The sequence below is a fragment of the Lupinus angustifolius genome, chromosome LG04 (assembly GCF_001865875.1).
Source record: "Lupinus angustifolius cultivar Tanjil chromosome LG04, LupAngTanjil_v1.0, whole genome shotgun sequence".
Lineage (NCBI taxonomy): Eukaryota > Viridiplantae > Streptophyta > Magnoliopsida > Fabales > Fabaceae > Lupinus > Lupinus angustifolius.
The window spans coordinates 25492415-25512775 of record NC_032012.1 but is presented as its reverse complement, the minus strand read 5'-3'; the positions used below and the strand labels follow the sequence as shown (position 1 = coordinate 25512775).

Sequence of the window (20361 nt, the reverse complement as noted above, 5' to 3'; positions counted from 1 at the left end):
TAAGAATGATGTTTGTCAATGTGAGATAAAAAATAGATATTGTTCTTACTTCATAGAAAGTTGTAATAAATTATAAAATAATATATGAGACCCAAATAAGAACGAGACTCAAGCTGAACCCTCTTGTTTGATCATTGATGCTTTGTTCCAAGTCGTTTATACGGTTTCCCATATCATCAAGTGCATTCCGTGAACTGAAACTATATCCCTTCATAATTTTCTATCTAGGATTAGCTTACTTTACAAACTTTAAGGGGAGTATGAAAAGAAAATGATGTTAACATCAGAAACTCATCGATCCAGCTATAAGAATCTAGACCGTACAACTCACCATCTGCTGAAGAAGATTTTGCACCTCAGGAGATAATGACAAAGTTCAGAAACAGGTTGCCAATAAAGAGCAACAAAGGCTCAAAATGCAAGTAACCTCTAACTAACCATGCGTTGGTCTAGTGGTGTAAGATTCTATTAGATTACAGGGTCGAGAGTTTGATTCCTCAAGCGACATATGTTGGGAGGGAAAATTTCGAACTCCGAAAGGATTAGTTAACCTTTGCACATGCTATAAAGAATAAAAATCATTAATTATTGGAAATGATGAACAACAACTGACAAAAGCAGTCATATCAGCAGTGCTTTGTTTTGAGTCCTGTGAATCATGTCCATCCTGCCATCATAAAAAGGAACCAAATGATATCAAACAATTCATGCAAATGAAACCAAAACATAAGAAATTAGTCCTCAATTTATATTTTATTTTACTTAAACCGTAATCCCATGAATGTGGAGGCTCAGATTCATGCAGCAGAACATATGAAACCGGGAAATGTAACCAGATTTAATAATAAAATGAGTAAGATAACATATAGTTAGAAATGGGAGTCCATATTTTTTTTGTACTATCAAGATATCCTCTCACGAGCAACGAACTAGTTTTTATATTTTTTTTCCTATATGATTCATCTCAATAGTGTCTTTCCCAGAAATCAAATCTTTAACATTTTAGTCACACAACTGGTGGGACCTTATACACTATTGTGTTACAAGAAATTAAAATATATTTTGTATTTAAGTTAAAAATGATATTCTTTTCTTTTATGATAGACATGAATAAGAATATATAGTCCCCTTCGGTTTATACATAAATGCTTAGGCCCATTATTATAGACCAATATAATACATAATAAATCAAACTGAGCAAATCCATGTTGAAACTTATGATTACCAAACTGTGTCAACAACAAAACTTGTCAATCACGACAAGTATAAATGTTTTGTAAAACACTCTGCTTAATTACATTTAGGTTTTGCTGCCATAATACACGGCTTCATTTCTTATTATATATTTTTCTTCTGTGATTTAAAAATACATAAATTGTGTCTTCCAATTTGAAAGACTGAGTTTTGCTACTTCAACAATAAGCAATAACCATAAATTGGTTTTTAAAATATATTTTTGAATACGGTTGAAGTCATAGAACCTAGACTAGCCTAAATGATACACATATTAGCGTCAACTTATCTTTAATCTTTAACTAAATTATTAATAGTTACATTGGCATGTATACCTTTTTTTTATTTTAGAAAATTAACAATGCTCATAAGCATGGCTAATAAAAAAAATACCATTTTTAAATGTATAGAAAGTTAATGATGGAAAATTCATCCCTATTTTTTTTTCTAATTTTTGTCTAAGTATGGAAGATCCCACCATTTTTTTTATTTTCCTTTATGAATACAAAATGAAGAAAACTTTTTTTTATACCTCTTTCATTCTTTCCCTTTATGCCTTAAAAATCATGGTAAACATACTCCAAGCAATAGCAATCAATATAACTAACCGTGAAACATAGCGATTTTCAAAGAGTGAAGTATAAAAAACACTTATATGGAGATATATATATCTGGAGTCAACTAATAAATATTTTTTAATACATTAAAATTTAATTGTAAATGATAATATCAAAACGCAAAAATAGACTTATTTCTAAATATAAAATGTTGTAGGGTGTTTATGCAAGTTTTTACACTATAGTAAAAATGGTAAAATCAGTGTTGCCCAAAATTATATTTAATCAGGTCTTAACATGCATCAGATCCACGTAAACAAGGCAATGATTGAAACATAATCCAATACATTACATGATTAAAGTCAGCGTGATTTTTTTCTTCACAGAGGGTTGCATGTGATTTGATTTCTAGTATATGATTATGCTTTACGCCTTTACCTTTTAACTTAATCACAAATTTAATTATGTACTAATTTCCTAAATCTAATGTTTTCTGACCGGGGACAAGACAACTAATTAATGTATTGACCTTAGCACATAAAGATTCTAATTATATAAGAGCAAACAATCATTATAGTATATAAGTACTACTTGAGTACAAGAAAAAAGGTTTGTGAATGAAAGTACAGGTGGGAGATGGGATCACATGTCTCAATTCATGTCCTACTTGGTTTACTAAGTTAATTATAGAACTTCATTCATTTAAAAAAATTATAAAAACAGAAATTAATATTTTAATATTATTTTATAATGTTTGATTGGTCCAGGATAGGGAGACAAAAAAATTGTGGGATAGGTGATCCTTTTCCCACATGTCTGTCCAGAACAATAAAATTAGGCCTAGGCTAACTTTAAGTGATTGCGAAGCTTCTTCTAAAGTAGTGCTCCTATATTTTATACTTGTGCATATGCTAGAGTGTGCTGTGTGGATTATATTTTTTATTTTTTTGTCTTGATCATTCATATTGCAACATTAATATAATTGTATCATTCTTTAGTTTAGCATGGGGTTAAATATTTGATACAAATTCTTAATGATTTAAAAAGGATTTTGCAAATGAAACCTACCTTCGTATTTTTATATAGAGAAATAAGTAATAGAAGAAGGACGAACAAGTGATTGAAAAATACAACTTGAAGGAGTTTAATAAAGGAGTAAAAGACCCTTTGTTTTTATTTTTGTGTGAAGAATTAATATTGTTTAACACTTAACATAAAAAGTATTGAAAAATATACATATATATAGTCTCACACATGATCAACAAATCAATTACGAATATTTTTATAGAATGCAAGTATTAATTAATAAATATTTTTAATTAATTCCTTTATCAATGAAAAAGCAGGCAATGCAATGGAAAAGGTTCATCGATAGTTAAAAGAGATATTTATTTCTAAAATTTATATATGGAAAAAAGAGAATATGCAATGATGCAATTTTTTAGAGCCATGTTATTAATGCAAATTGTTTTCTATTTATTAAATACATAGGCAAAGAGTAAATGGAAGAATAAGGGAATTAAACACACACATATATCCTAAAAAGATAAGAGAAATTAGTAAAGAACAAATACAACTCAACCCCCCAAGTTTGCATACATAGGTATAAATTCTAATCATTAAAGTAGTCAAACCAATAATTTTATAAAATATCTACATATTTGATACTTGTATTTTCTTTCCAATGTATTTTATGTCAATAATATGTTGAACATTTTTAGTTGTTCGACTTGGTCATTTGCTATTACAAAAGCGTGTGAAAAGTCATAATGAACATCATGCAGTTGCACATGCTCTCCAAAAAAGGTAAAATTAAAATAAATTACTTACGTGCAAGTGATATACTATTTAATTAAGGTTGCAGTAACATCAAGAAGCGTCAATTTTCATCTCTAAACCATATATTATCATAATCATCATCGAACTATTTTAATAAAATCATAAGAAAGATGAATAAAAGTTATTATGTTGGGAGATAAAGAAATAAATTTTATTATGAAGATGTGTGATAGTAATGACAAGGAGACCCTCATCAATTGATTTTAGCATTTTGTTGATTAGTAAAGCGAGTAATTGAAAATAATATTCCTCTCATTCCACATCTTTTGATGCTTAAGGTTATGCACATAGTTTCAAAAAATATTAAATGAAGTAAAAATTCAATAAAATTTGACTAAAATAGTCACATTTAATACACATAAAAAACTGGATTAAAAATGAAATGAAGAGACATGTGAAGAAAATATTGGTAATAAATAAAGGGTATAATTGGAAAGTAAAATATAAATGTATATTGAGTTTTCAAAACATCAAAAGATTTGGAATAACGTGAAAATATTAAAACATCACGTTTTCACCCCATTTTCTGAATGTAGTAATAAAAGTTAAAATTTCAATAAAATTTCATTATCTTATTATTGAAAATATTGGAAATGATATTTTTTTATTTTCAAAATTCCGGAAATGAACTCATGTTTTAAAAAATATGAAATGAAAACAACACAGCAAACATGTTTTCACCCCCATTTTCTGATTTCATTGAAAATGAAAACAAAAAATAGTCAAAGCAAATACATCCACTGTTCGATTCTTGAAAATAATACTTGTTGGAATTGACAACCACAAATCTAAAAAAATATTACTTTCTTACTCATATGATGAAAGATACTCGTAGTAATAAAAAAACAGTTAAACAAAATCACACTTCACTACCTATTTGACTATTGTGCTGGTCACTTGGTCTACCTTTACCTGGGTGTAAATAGTCTACTAGTTTATTTAATTTGACCTTGTCTTAATTGCACTCAGAGAGAGTCTTATCAAGTTTAAGTTTGAGTTTGGTTTCAAGAAATAAATACAGTTAGGGTTAATTGTGAGTTTGTCTCTTACATGTTCTAATGTGATTTTTGCTCACATCTAACTTGTTTCATGCGTATTTGTTCAGTTATCTACAAGGTAATGACATATTTTTAACTTATTGTAGATATTGATTTCATTTGAACAACCTATCTAATAATATAATGTCTTATTTCACGATGTTTTTTAAATTGCTTTTGAATGTCAAAATACTTATATCATTTCATATATAAATTATTCTTTAATTTTTTTATCATATATATTAATTAATATTTAAGATTAAATAGAAGACCATTTTTTCCGGTACAACTTGCCCTCCTTACCCCGATTCAGAAAGAGAAGAGTCTCTCTTGGTGACTCTTCTAGTCCCCGAAAGCCACTCACACAAATTTCACCCACTGCCACAACAAGATTGCTATCATGCCATTTGAAAAGTTGAAGTTCCTCTTAATTGGGTACATATTTGCAGTCTATAATAAGTGTCAATTTATATATTATAAACTTATGATTAATTTAGAAAAATATATTTAAATTAAAATTTAATTATTATATATTTTTCTGACTAATTATAACTTGACATATGAAGTGATATAAATTATATGATACAAATGTGGTCCCCTCCTAATCCCTCATCTCATCCATTCTCATGTGGCATTACGTTTCCCAATTTCCACACACACCACAAAAACCTTTTGTTTCCTTCTCCCGTTTCCAACTCTACCTCCCTCTATTTAACTATTTTTATAAATTAAATAAAAACAAAAAAAAAACCTTAACAAATATATATATAACCTTAAAAAAGGAACGATGAAGGAACTACAAAAGGAAGATCTGTTTCTGTTGAAAAAACTTACCCCACAATTTAATTTAAATATATAATAATGTAGTACCATATATTTCCATATCTTAATTATAGAATTTAATGCAATGTTAGTTCAATATTATTTTTATATAAATTGCTTACTCGGTGGAATAAGACAAATGTAAACACGAAGATCTAAATTCGTTTTAAAACCTAATTTAAATTGAACTTAAAATGTGAATAAGAAAAACAAGGGTAGACTCGACTATTAACATATTTAATATATTAATGGATATTTTAACTAATGACTGATAATATACTCTTAGCTATAAAACATGTTTCAAACATGAATATTATCTTTAAATATATAATAATGTTAATAATTTATTTATTTACAAACATTAGTTTCATTCCTAAGTTATTACTTTTTTAAAAGTCAAATACATATATCACATATTATAGACAATCTTAATTTTTATAGTGTATTTGAAAGTAGACCTCCAAAAATACATTTTTTGTTTTTTCTAATTTATGATCACACGTATCCTCCAAGGCAAATTCACCTGAGGTTGGTAGGTAGAATTTGACCTTCAAATTTTTATATCTATAATTATATTGTCATATATATAAACTTGAAATTTCTATAAAACTATCGTGTGTTTCAAAAAAATAATATCTATGAACAAATAATATATTTTTACATTATCATACTTTTAATTATTCATGTACATTTTTTCATTCATATTTTGATTGAATAAAAAATCTTACATTATATCAAAACATTGATAGTGATGTAAACCTTACTACCCTAATGTTAATGATTTGATTATTCTAAGCAATACTAATTAGAAGAGACAATTACAAATTAATAAAAAATGTGAAGGAATACTATAGTACCAAAAAATAAAAGCTTACACTATTGTGCTATTAATAAAAAATATATTTAGCAGAGATATGAAATATTATAAAATTTACGTGATAAGGTGAAAAAATAATAAATAATTGATTACAGTGTGTTGTTAAATTTGCATTGAATTGCTGAAAGCAGAGCACAGAAAATCGGTGATTTATTTTTTTTTCTCAATCATTCTCATCTTTATCTCTCTTCGCCTCTGGATCAGAGACGAATAGGGACCGCCACCGTAACCATTATCCACAATCATGGTTGAAACTCGCCGTAGCTCCTCTTCTTCAAAGCGTACTCTCTCTTCTCCTTCTCCTTCAACTTCCAAACGATCCAAGGTAACTAAATCTCCCTTTCCTTTATTGATTTCTCTAATTCGTTATCTCGGGATTCGAATTTTGTTCTCAATTTCAATTTTGATACCTAGGTTTCCGATGATGCGTCGCCGTCAGCGTTACCTGGTCCGGGAATTGTTGCTCCGGTCAACGAATCTGGAAACGGAAATGATTCTCGAGAACCTGAGCTCCGGTCTGCTGATCTACCCGATACGGCGTCGTTGAAGCCAGTGGATGTTTGCGATGAAGATAAGCCTCCTTCTGAGCCCGTTGAAGGTGAGGATATGGTGTCGCCGCAGTATCCAGGTACTAAAGTTACAATTTTTGTAATGTTTTTTCAGTTGTTTGTTGCTTCAGATGGTTAATTTTGTGCATGCACGTGGTTTTTAGATTGGTTGGATTTATGAATTACGTGGTGTTCATCAGGTGAAACTGCGACGGATGTGGATAAATCAAAGACAGCTGGTGCAGCGGCTGGACGGTCGAAGAAGCGGGTGACAAAATCCACAAAATCTGCCCCAAAGGCTGCGTGGGGAAAGCTCATTTCTCAGTGTTCTCAGGTTCAGTTTCACTGTTATCTCAGTACTTCTGTCTCAAAACTTTTGATGACTGATGAGGAATGCATTGTCAAATTCGATCCTTTGATGACCGGGAGTCTTTGTCTTGCATTTTAGATTCTCCTATCAATATATAACAGCTTATTGTTGCTTGCTCAATTCACTGATCAGAGTGCTTAGTGTTAGCTTTTTTATGTACAGAGACTCTAACACATCTACTGGCATATTTTAAGAGGACCTAGATTTTTTAGAACTGGTATGAAAATTTCACGCAAAAGGATTCATTCCTGCGCTTAGTACACTGGTAATCCATTATTTGAGAATGGATGAATAAGATGTTACCCCTGTGAAGTTAGTCGTTTTAACTTTTCCCAAGTGAATTTTATTTTGTAATCCACGATAAAAAGAGTACTCGTGTTTTTATGTGTTACAAGTGTAACTCTGTTAGGGGAGTGATGTGTAATTTATCCTTTGAGAAATTATATCTATCTTCCTTAGTTTGCTATTTAGAGGTGGAAATGGTGTGTAGGAACCCTACATAATCGGTGTTTGAACAATACATGAAGTGAGGGAGGGATAGAGGTGTAATTTTTCAAACAAGAGGATGTTGAGTGTAATTAGAGCTAACCTTAGAGAAGGTCAGTGTAATTAATCTACGTTTAAGATTGCAATGATAGGCCTTAGTTGTCCAATTCCAAGAAATAATGAGCTAATTAGTTGAAGTAGTGGCATCTTTTTGGAGCTTAATGTTGCATCGCTATTAAAAAATAATAATCCATGCAAGCTTATTGGTGGGAACTACAGCTCTCAATATCCTTTTTTTTTGGGTGGGGCGAGGGACTAAAAAAATTATGCTTGGAAATTTGACATTCTTCTTGTGAAGTGCAATCAAGAGAAAATCTTGTTTTTTTTGCTAATCTACATTTCACATGAGTTAACCATTATTATTGACAGTCCTGGGTGAAAATATATATTTCCTTTGATTTTTATTTTATTTTAAAATTTATGGTAGACATGAGTATGTTAACATGTAAGTTAGAGAATCTTGTACTTGTTGTTGGGTTAAGACAAGGAGAGCTATGAGCTGATTTATGATTATGTCTTCTCATTAATTTTTCAATTCCTGATTGTGCTATTGTAGTTTTTAAATTAATCCTTTTGTTTTTCATGTTTCTCCAGAATCCACACTTGTCCATGTCCGAGCCTATCTTCACTGTTGGTCAAGGTCGTCACTGTAATTTATGGCTTAAAGATCCATCTGTTGGTAATGTATTGTGCAAGTTGAGTCACATAGAGGTACAGTTTCCACTTTTATCTTTTGGAACTTAAAACAATGAGCTGAATAACTAGGTGTCCACCTGCTCTGTATTATGGAAAATTAATCATTTATCGTACCAAAAATAAATATATCTTAGATGATTTGGTGAAAGATATTGACTGAAATAATGTATTTTGTTCAGTTTTAGCGGACAGATCCCAAACACACTTGAACTGTAGAAAATTTTAAGTACTTCTCTGTTTTTAAGATTACTGACCACATTTGTTATCTTAACTTTAGCAGCGTGGAGGTTCGTCTATTGCATTACTGGAAATAACAGGGGGTAAAGGTTCTGTTCAAGTCAATGGTAAGACACACCGCAAGAATGTCCGTCTTATTTTGAGTGGAGGTGATGAGGTGGTCTTCGGTTCTTCCGGCAAGCATGCTTATGTATCCTTTGCATGTGTTTTACTAGGGAATGTTTATTAGTTTGTTGTTTTGATTTTTTCTGCTCATTCCTCCTTTGTTTGCATGCATGTTTGTTCATTTTTTTGGGTAAATCTGTAAGTCATGCATTCTATGTATTTTCATTATAAAGTGCTGTACGTTTTGATCCTCAAATTTATTGGTGGCATCCTTAGCTTGTAATTTAGATCTTCCAGCAGCTCACAAATAACAATCTTACTACTGGCATACCTTCATCCATGAGTATTTTAGAAGCCCAGAGTGCTCCAATGAATGGAATACAAGTCGAGGCTAGATCTGGGGACTCTTCAGCTGTTGCTAGAGCATCAATATTGGCCTCATTATCTAATCTTCATAAAGATTTATCTCTCCTACCACCAACTGCTAAAACTGGCAAGAACGTCCAACAGAATACTGACATTTCATCACCTCCTTCTGGCCACGGGGATGATATTCCAGACAATGAAATGAAACCTAGCCTCAATAATGATGAACCATCTGCAGGCGTTTATGCTGACAAAACTGTTCTTGCATCCTCTATCGTTGGTAATGAAAATCCAAGCCTTGATACAATGGAAGTCGATGCTGATTTGGATGCAGATGTTGGCAAGATTACTGCTTCCTTCGAGTTGAGGCCATTATTGCGGATGCTTGAGGGCTCCTGTCCTGAGCTTGATTTAAGCGGTAGCATTTCTAAAATATTGGAAGAGCGAAGGGAATTAAGAGAACTCCTTAAAGATGTTAATACACTGACTACATTAGCATCAACCAAGCACCAAGCATTCAAGGAGAGTTTACAACAAAGAATTCTCAATGCTGACAAAATTGATGTCTCATTCGAAGATTTCCCTTATTATCTAAGGTGGAAACAACAAACTATTGTTTCTTGTTATTTTTTTTCTTATTTGATTTCCTTATACATGGTACCTTAACCATATACTTATAGTATAATCACAATTGGATGTAAGCTACAGTTGCTTTAGTAGTACGTTCTCCTCTTTTTATATTGCTCATAATTGCTCTTTTAAGAAAGAAAAAAAACAATAATTTATGGTGACTTGGTTATGGTGTTTTGTATTGTTACAGTGATACAACAAAGAATGTTTTGACTTCTTCTACATATATTCATTTGAAGTGCGGCGGCTTTGGAAAATATGCTTCAGACCTCCCATCAGTGTCCCCACGGATATTGTTATCCGGTCCTGCAGGTAATCCCATTATTTTTGTTTATGCTCTTATTTTCTCCTTCTGGTAATGGAGAACTGATACCTGTCTACATGATTCATGTGTAGGTTCGGAAATATATCAAGAGACATTGTGCAAGGCACTTGCTAAGCATTTTGGCGCCAAGATTTTAATTGTGGATTCTCTTTCCTTACCCGGTGTATGTTTTTTGTTTTTATTTATTTATTTATGTTTATTGATGTTTTTTAAGGTTATACCTCACTAGTCTAAGAACTTTATGATTCCTGTTTGACTTGCTTATGTTGAGATCGTTGCTTGTTATATCAGGATTTAAATATGCACAAATAATTGTTTTTGATGTGCGGTTGATTTTTCAGGGGGCACCATCAAAGGAAGTTGATTCTGCCAAAGAAAGTTCAAAGTCTGAAAGACCATCTGTGTTTTCTAAGAGAAGTACCCAGGCCACCACATTACAGCAGAAGAAACCAGCTTCTAGTGTAGATGCTGAAATTATAGGTGGATCAACATTAAGTTCCCAGGCTACGCTTAAGCAAGAGGTTTCTACTGCATCATCAAAAGGCACTATTCTTAAAACAGGTATGCTGTTTCACCCTAAAATTGGAATACATATTTCCTAATTTACTTCCTATTGTCTTTCTCTTATGCTAGGTGGCATTTTGAAGGCTTCAATCACTTGTTGTTTATTGGCAGGTGATAGAGTAAAATTTGTGGGTAACTTCCCTTCTGCTGTCTCATCGCTACAGAGTAATCCTTCAAGGTAATTTGTGTTTTGGAAGAATTATACTTAATATCATTGTAGTTATTGAGTAGTAGAGGCTGATCTGATATTGTAGAGATGTAAGATTTCCCTAACATTTTTTGTTGAGGGAAAATGCATGAAAATTAATTTAATATGTCTTTGATAAACAATGTGAATTTTCTTTTAAGTTAAGAGTAATAAGATTTTTTTTGGCAAATCTGTCCTCTTTTTCAGTGGTTATAAGTTGATTTTGAAAGTTGTCAGTTGCCACTTGGGGTGGTTCCTCTTAGTTCAGTTCAGATGTTTTGGTTGAAATATTGAAAGCAAATGTGTGGCAGTGTAGTTTTTTCAATTCTACTGCGTATTTAATTATAAATGAATGGATATGATTTATGGGTGTCTTGCCTTTAGATCTCCTTTGGGTTAGTGTTGGAAGATCTTCATCCGTGGGCTATAACATTCTTCCATGGGAAGAGTGAAAGAAGCATATAAGTGGGTTTGACACCAGATCTTGACCCAAAACCTTAAGGTATTAGGTCTATGGGTCCATCCACTTATATGCTCTTTAACTCATCCATTTTTGCTCAATGTGGGACTTCTTCATTCACACTTGGAATACCCAACATCTCCCCTCAAGTGTGAGTTCTCCTTCGTGTATTGGATATACACCAGAGCTCAACTCTTGATCTACTTGCATTGTCGTTGGCTTATCCTTTCACCAACGGAACACGCTGCCTTGACCTCTCGTCAGGAAGACTTTTGACACAGGGATCCCTCATGGATCTACCGACCATTTGTCACTTCAATACTTCGTTGAGCCGTGCATTCTTCCATGGGAAGAGTGAAAGAATCATATAAGTGGATTTGACACCACATCTTGATCCAAAACCTTAAGACATTAGGTCTATGAGTTCATCCACTTATATGCTCTTTAACTCATCAATTTTTGCTCAATATGTGATTTCTTCATTCAAATTTGGAATACCCAACAGTTAGTTGTGTCAATATTTTTCCTAAGTAGATTATTTACTCTTGACTGTTTCAAGGTATTTTCCAATTTCAGATATGCAGCGAAGAAACAAGACAGTTTTGCTTTATTTTTTATTCAACTTTTCATTACCCTGTTTTTGAATTATATGTTTTAGTGTATTTATATTGACCTCATGTTTTATTTCCTTAATATTTCTATATCAATTTTAGTTTAATATGTTGTTCTTCTGGGAATTTAAGTGTTTATGCTTTTCTTATATTGGACAGGGGACCAAGCTATGGTTCCAGGGGTAAAGTTCTCCTTGCTTTTGAAGATAACGGGTCTTCAAAAATCGGAGTTAGGTTCGACAAACCAATTCCAGATGGTAATGATCTTGGAGGCCTTTGCGAAGTTGATCATGGATTCTTTTGTTCCGGTAATTCACCATATTTGTTTGGACTAATGTTCCTTTAGGTGCATAGTGGCTTATTGTGTGCTATAATTTTGGCTTTTGTGTATAAAAAAATCATTGTTGAATTATTTTGCAGCAAATCATTTACTACGAGTAGATGGTACTGGAGGAGATGACATTGACAAGCTTGCAATTAACGACATCTTTGAGGTGTTCTTAAGTCTATACCTGTCCAAAAGTTGTCTCTATTCCACGAGAAGTATATTTAACACCCTTCTCTGCTGTTTTTTAAATAGGTTGTTTGTAATCAGAGTAAAAGTGGTGCTCTAGTATTGTTCATTAAGGATATAGAGAAGACAATGGTTGGTAATTCTGAAATTTTGAAAAGTAAATTTGAAAACTTGCCACAGAATGTTGTTGTTGTTGGCTCGCATACCCAGCTAGACAACCGTAAGGAAAAGGTGCTGTTTGATTATTAATTTCTTAGTTGCCATTTGATTGCAGTCATCTCATGATCTTAGAAAAGTTTTTGCTGCTGTTTTTGATGCTTGTATCTTTATGCTTCCAGACCCATCCAGGAGGCCTTCTATTTACGAAGTTTGGGAGCAATCAGACAGCACTACTCGATCTTGCTTTTCCTGTATGATATTTGTATCTTTTGCTCTTCCCTTGCTTGTCTTTGTTTTTACCTTCATTATTGTGACTTTAAGTCTGTGTTAGTTGGGTTTATGAGTTAACATCATTGTCTATATGATAAATTTTTTATTTCTGCTTTGTTTAAGAATTAATTATTAATCTACTACAATTTGGTCCTGTGTTTAGGATAACTTTAGTAGACTGCATGATAGGAGCAAAGAAACCCCCAAAGTAACGAAGCAACTTAATCGCCTTTTCCCAAACAGGGTGACAATACAACTGCCTCAGGTATCAGTTAGATTAATATTATTTTGTTGTTTCTATTGTCGCTATTTACAGTTTATATATCTGTTTTACTTTCAATCTTATATAGGATGAGGCTTTACTTTCTGACTGGAAGCAGCAGCTAGAACGCGACATTGAAACTATGAAAGCCCAGGCCAACATTCTCAGCATCCACTCAGTGAGTCTGGCAACATCTCTTATCCATTTTTGTGCCTTTTTTCTTTTATTAATCTGTGTTTCCTCTTTGTTGCTGCACTTTTATATATGTTTTTCAATTGTTGTGCTAGTTCTTCATTTAGTTATTTTGCCCTTTTGGATTCTGTGACATCAAATGCATTTGTTTTGTGAAATCTTCCCTTACTAGGATTCAAAATTCTTAATTTGCTACCCATTTAAAAGTTGATTTATTGATGAATTTCTTCCTATTTGCTGCTTTTCAAGCATGCCTATCCTGGCCATGGTTCACATTGTTTTTTTAGGTTTTGTTTAAACAATGAAATGATTCATTTGATGTAATTTTTTCAAGAGGAGTTTCTCTCTGATTTGGGTTTATTCAATATTAAAATTTATTTTTGCCTTACAATTTGTGAAAATATTGATGAGATTCTTCTAATGATTTCAGGTTCTCAACAGGATAGGATTGAATTGCTCTGACCTCGAGTCACTTTGCATCAAAGATCAAACCCTAACAACTGAAAGTCAGTTTATTCTTTTTAATTATATTTTAAATTATAAATCAACTACGCAAAATGTGAAATATTATGATTTTTCATATTAGTAATATCATTCCCTCAACTCATTTTACTAGGTGTGGAAAAGATAATTGGCTGGGCTATAAGTTACCATTTTATGCATTCAACTGAGTCTTCTACCAAAGACTCTAATTTTGTGATATCTGCAGAAAGGTTATTTTTTCTTCATATTTGTCATGTCAATGAAATGTAACTTATCCGACCTTATTTCTTTTTTCTAACACTTCTATATTTCATTGATGCAGTATTAAGTATGGGCTAAGCATTCTACATGGCATTCAAAACGAAAACAAGAGCTCAAAAAAATCACTGAAAGTAAGTAAAGTAACACGAGCTCTTAGAATATTATACCTTTCCCACCATATCTTGTGAGTTAAATATGTTGCTTCACTCGTTCCGATATGGTTACTGTACAATATAATGACTTGAATTTTGGAGTTAATACCCGTATCTACTTTTTTTATCAGGATGTGGTAACAGAGAATGAATTTGAGAAAAAACTGCTTGGTGATGTTATTCCACCAACTGATATTGGGGTGACATTTGATGATATTGGAGCTTTAGAGAATGTGAAAGATACCTTGAAGGAATTGGTTATGCTTCCTCTTCAGAGACCTGAATTGTTTTGTAAAGGACAGCTAACGAAGGTGAAAAGATTTTCTTTGTAGTTACTTCTAATGATGTGTGTGCAAGTGCAACACATTTTCAAGTACATCTTGCTGTGCGTTTAGCATCTCATTCTAATTACTTTGGTTATAGCCTTGCAAGGGAATACTGCTTTTTGGCCCACCTGGCACGGGAAAAACAATGCTTGCAAAGGCTGTAGCAACTGAAGCAGGAGCAAATTTTATAAATATTTCAATGTCTAGCATTACTTCAAAGGTATTAAATGTTACAAATTGAAACTTACAAAAAATAATCTATTTCTTCCCACGCTTTTATAACTACATTATTTATATCTGTTGCAGTGGTTTGGTGAAGGGGAGAAATATGTTAAAGCAGTCTTTTCTCTGGCCAGCAAAATTGCTCCAAGTGTGATTTTTGTTGATGAGGTTTGTACACATGTCAAACATCTTCCTTCAAAGTTTTTTTCTTCTTTATAATATTTTCATTACATTTTGACCACTTATTTGTTTTTTAAGTATGTTTACTTATGTCTTTTATCGTAAGTTTTTTTGTATTACTCACCATTTAAATGTACTGTTATGTTTGCATAACGAGTGATAATCGACATGGCATGGTAAAGTGGCATTATCAGTGTGACATGGCATTATGCACATGACTCCATTTTCCTGTTTTCCTTCATTTTTCTACTTTTTTCACTGTGCCATTTAACAAAATATATTGGTATACAATATTTCTCGGTACACAACCTAATTGTAAATTCTAAACATGAGGAGGCAACTGGATATGTCGCTGTTGTTTAATTAACAAAAACTGTGTGAGCCTTGTAATTTGAAAAATTGTTCTCCCAAATTCTTTGATGGAGATCAATTGTGTTCCACATAATTCACATACTTCGGTTTAGCATTTGTCAATAGAATATACTTTGTGGTCAAAAGAATGGCTAAGCTATTAGGGAATTCGGAAACTGAAAAACAGTGGCAATTTTATCTCAAACCATGTTTACTGACAATGGGTGGGGTTGAAGAGCTCATGGATTCTGATTTGGAATTCCGAACATATTTGAACGAAAACTTCAAAAGTTTTTTTTTAATAAGCAAAATTGTATTAAACAAGCACAAGGGGTGCCTACCCAATACAAGAGAACAATCAATTACGATTCTTTTTACATAATAAGGTAATACACAACCAAGGATCTAAGCATCAATTAGAAAAAACTAGATCAAAAGGTGCCGCATACGATAAAAACCACGTCTAGGATCTAGTATGGATTAAGTCCATAATTTGAACGTAATCAGATCTTTTATGGATCGTTTCAGTTATATAGTTTTTGTGATTATTTGCTACAAAGGCAAGTCTTTGAATCGGCTCCAGACTTATTGTTTTCCAGCACTATTTAGTATTTAGTGAAAAAGTTCAAAGGAACCAAATGAATATTCTTAAAGGACAACAAAATGGACTGAAATGATAGCCTAAATATCTTTTAATCTTGCCTCTTATATGATAGTAGCTACCATGGATGTTATTAGTTTTAATTATCCGTGTTTGATTTGGTTTGTGGTGTTTTTTTGGTGAGGTAGGTTGACAGTATGCTAGGGAGACGTGAAAATCCTGGTGAGCATGAGGCTATGCGTAAAATGAAGAATGAATTTATGGTTAATTGGGATGGTCTACGTACCAAAGATAAAGAGCGTGTACTTGTTCTTGCTGCTACGAACAGGCCTTTTGATCTTGATGAGGCTGTTATTAGAAGACTTCCACGCAGGTATTTGATTTGACCCTCTTTAATCCTATTTTTCTTGTAAGATATGTTCTAATTCAAAACCTTTTTAATTTTTTTTGTAGATTGATGGTTAATCTGCCAGATGCTCCAAACAGAGAAAAAATTATGAGAGTCATTTTAGCAAAAGAAGATCTAGCACCAGATGTTGATTTGGAAGCAATAGCAAATATGACTGATGGATATTCGGGGAGTGACCTAAAGGTTGTCCCTATTTCTGTCTTTTTCTTCAATTATATTAAGCCAGAGAAGGTAGTATTTATTTCTAACATTGAACATTCTCATTGTTATGTTTTGATTGCAGAATCTGTGTGTCACAGCAGCTCACTGCCCAATAAGAGAGATCTTGGAGAAGGAAAAGAAGGTTAGTTATAATGTATTTAAAAGTTCCGTGTTTGAGTACCCCATTATTTTTCTTCTATGAGATATTTTGGCTGTGTTTACGGATTGGTTTATTTCATTAACCGTTGTGTGAGTGGTCTCTTCGAATCTTTAGAAATAGGTTGTGCTTGAAGTATAAAATGAGGGGGAAAGAATCATCATGCTACTTTAAAACTTGAATATAAAATATAGAGAAGTGATAGAAAAATTCAAATTGTGATATAATAATTGTTAAGCATACTGTCAGCTACAACCAAAAAGAGAAATACACTGCCAGATTTAACACTACATTATTTATTTTTTAAGAGAATTGAGGTGTAATTTAAAGGAAAAAAGAAATTTATGACTATAACATGCAATTTTATGAACTTCATTGTCTCTGAGCTCATTCTGAGGACAACCATGTTCACTTCAATGCTGCGAATGAGTTCTTCGACTTTTTGCTTCATTGTTGGTCTACTGCATTTGTTTCAATTGGACGATTTCAATTTCTCATACAGAAGTGTCTTAAGTTCAATACTTAAGCTGTATAACTGCCACCCCTCGAGTGAAGAATATTTATGAATAAATATGCATGGCATTGAGATACGAACTTGTGCACCTTATTGTGCCTGCATAATATTTAAAGGCTTGGTGATTTCTTATGCTTTCTTTGACATGAAATATCTTTCAGGAGAGAAATTCAGCATTGGCCGAGAATAAACCTTTACCTGTATTGCATAGTAGTGTTGACATTCGTCCCTTGAAGATGGAGGATTTTAGATACGCACATGAGCAGGTATAATAACCTTTTCAAATATTACATGCAATTTCAGCCACCTACTTTTAACATGATGGGGCTTTATGCTAGGTAGTTAGCTTACAATAAGTAGCGCATGTCTGTCAGTTTTGACTGTCTGTGTTGATGAGATCTTCAGAGGAGGGGTTTGTGTCAGTGTTAGTTTGGAGTTGGTTCACGAGTCAGATAATCTGTTCATAGAGCTTTAAATATTGTTAGGAAATATTACCATGCATGTGTAATGTAGGCAAGATAAGTTAGCAAATTTAAGTTCAATTTAAATAACTCTTGAAATGTAAGATACAGGCTTATTGGAGGAAGCTTGGGAAAACTACACAGAATTAGGTCATATCTGCCTTAAGTACTGATGTATTAAGACTGCAGTTTTTCTTTTTCTTTGTAAGGATTGATGAAGTATTAAAAAACTTAATTGAACATCAAATTTTATTTGTAAGGACTGGTGAAGTTCCCTTTTTACAAATCAATTAATAATTTTTCATGGTGGTAACAGAATAATGCACTTTATAATTCCTTTTGTGGGGTATAATGCATTTCATGGCAGTATGCAGTATATAACTCCCTGTGGTAACACATGCATTTATGCAGGTTTGTGCAAGTGTTTCATCAGAATCGTCAAACATGAATGAGCTACTCCAATGGAATGACCTTTACGGAGAAGGTGGATCAAGAAAAATGAGATCTTTGAGCTATTTCATGTAAAGTTCTCTGTATAGCGTTTGTTTCCTAGGCAATTCTTCTATATAACCTAAATGGTGCAAGGTTGGTGACCTGTCGATATGGAAATTCCATAATTGGTTCTGCCCCCACCGTTTTATATCACAGGTTTCCCTTTTCTCCTTCGCTCCAACCCCTCACCGCCCCAATTTTTTCCGGAGTATAATTTGTTGACAACTGGGTGATAAAAGGTTATTTTTAGGTACCATGCTGATCCATCTCTTTATCTCCCCTAGACATTATGGGGTGCCTGGTTCTGGCTTTCTGTTTGTAAATACCTGGTTTTTTTTTTCCTTAAAGAAATAAAGTAATTCCTATTTCTGCTAATTTATAAATTAAAATGTATACCATGGGTCCATGGCATTTGTGATTTGAAGTGCACCCTCTACCCCAATATGTCATCTGCATGTTAGTTTAGCTGAATGGAAAATCCGTTATCACTGTTGATTGTGTTCTGTCCTGAGCCTTAATCCGTCAAGGAAAATCCATTATGACATGATTCCTTGACTTCCTTTTTTTCTTTTCAAGTATTTCATTGATGTTGAGATTTGTGCAAGACTACTTTTTGAAAAGTACTCAATACATCTAGCAAATCCTTTGAGATGTTGCTATCAAGGCCTATGATCTTGATGTTTCAGAGGGTTTTTCAATATACTTACACAACCAGTTTACAAATTTGTTGTAGTTTAAAGTTGGAGGGAGTGAGGCTAAGCATATTGTGAATGATCTGGATGCTTATTCCATGTCTATAGAGATACAATGCTATTTTTTCATTGTAGAATGTTGTCCTTGGAATAAGGTCACTTATTTGATCTAATGTTAGCCGACTCCACATAATGGGATAAAGATTTGTGTGTTGTTGTATTAGATCTAATGTGTTCTAATATCATTAAAATTTCCCCTGTTCCTCACGGAATGTGCACCTATGATACCAAAATTTTCCAACGTTTGTTGTGTTAGACTGATTTATGCCTTTCACGGTTTCTCCTCCTGTTCATCCAACAGAAAATGAGGATAATTAATTGCTAACAGAAGTTACTTTCACTAGTGTTTTGAGAACCTTTAGTATAAATATTTTTCGATTTGATCAATGAGTCAGAGTTTAGATTGACCATTTTAGTAATAAAACTTTTTCATGAGTAACTATATATCTCATAAAAATAGTCCGTAAGTTATTCTATATCATACAAAAAATGGTGTTATAATTTATTTTAAACATGTACCACTTGTAGTGTAGAAGGATTTGTGAGTCATATTTGAATCATCATTTACAAGAAAATTAAGCATTTTTGTCACTTATTCAACAAACTTTGTTATTTTGCAAGTTTATTTACATTATGTTGAACTTTTTTAGTAATTAACTCGATAGTGTCAATTATTGCATAACCGGGTAAAACTATAAAATATTTATTAGCAGGATATGTATGGTTAGTTGTTAACAAATATCTCATTGCCTATCACGATATTCTCATTGAATTAAAACTATACAATTTTATTATTAAATTTTAAACTTAAATATATATTTTCCAATCAATTAGAAAAAATATTATATGGAGTGACATACTCTTTTAGTACAGTAGAATAGATGTTGACCCCTGATATGTCAACCTAATTAAGAGCTCAATTTGTTATTGATGGATAGAAAATGAGAACATATCTTCATTGGTTAGAAGTTAAATCATTCACTGGTCATCTAGACACACTTGCCTAAACATAGAGAATAAATTAATAATTATTATACTAATAATAAATTTAATGGAAAATGTACGGGCATGGCTTGAATTGTTATTCATGATAAAATTATCTTTGTATTTTAAAAGTGATTTTTGAAAGTGTTAGAATTAAAGTTTCAATATTGAAAAGTTGGATATAGATAACTAACATAATCCCATTAATTAAAACTCATCATACTTTGTAAGACTTTTTACACATTAGTTATTAGCTTTTAACACTCAACCTCACACTTCTCATATCTTCCACGACCATAGTACCTAAAACTCGTCATCAAAGTCTAATACTAACACTTTGACATATAAATTGAATTATATCCTTGCAGTGTGAATGAATATATTGATATGTGACACAAACAAATTTTA

General features: G+C 32.3%; 1 protein-coding gene across 2 annotated transcripts; it reads left to right on the top strand.

The window, feature by feature from the left end:
- On the top strand, window positions 6610–18657 carry LOC109346586. 2 transcript variants are annotated; one of them, XR_002107540.1, is made up of 28 exons: window positions 6610–6690; window positions 6780–6993; window positions 7114–7247; window positions 8424–8540; window positions 8806–8952; window positions 9156–9829; window positions 10054–10175; window positions 10260–10351; window positions 10530–10749; window positions 10864–10930; window positions 12170–12318; window positions 12431–12504; window positions 12591–12755; window positions 12863–12934; window positions 13117–13218; window positions 13304–13393; window positions 13838–13913; window positions 14024–14120; window positions 14213–14282; window positions 14435–14614; window positions 14727–14849; window positions 14936–15019; window positions 16172–16356; window positions 16437–16575; window positions 16676–16735; window positions 17426–17530; window positions 18137–18373; window positions 18468–18657. XR_002107540.1 is itself a non-coding variant. In XM_019586218.1 (27 exons), exons 1-27 carry the CDS (start codon window positions 6610–6612, stop codon window positions 18248–18250), a joined length of 3753 nt encoding a protein of 1250 aa, XP_019441763.1. In that variant the 3' UTR covers window positions 18251–18643. The 2 variants fall into 2 exon arrangements, 1 of the variants encoding a protein (XP_019441763.1); XM_019586218.1 differs by having other exon boundaries at window positions 18137–18643.

Excerpts from the sequence above, each read along its gene's own strand:
- LOC109346586 (XM_019586218.1), top strand. The coding sequence starts at position 6,610 with ATGGTTGAAACTCGCCGTAGCTCCTCTTCTTCAAAGCGTACTCTCTCT. Across the intron at positions 12,935-13,116 it reads TACTCGATCTTGCTTTTCCT|GATAACTTTAGTAGACTGCA; the intron begins GTATGATATTTG and ends TCCTGTGTTTAG. Across the intron at positions 14,615-14,726 it reads GTAAAGGACAGCTAACGAAG|CCTTGCAAGGGAATACTGCT; the intron begins GTGAAAAGATTT and ends CTTTGGTTATAG.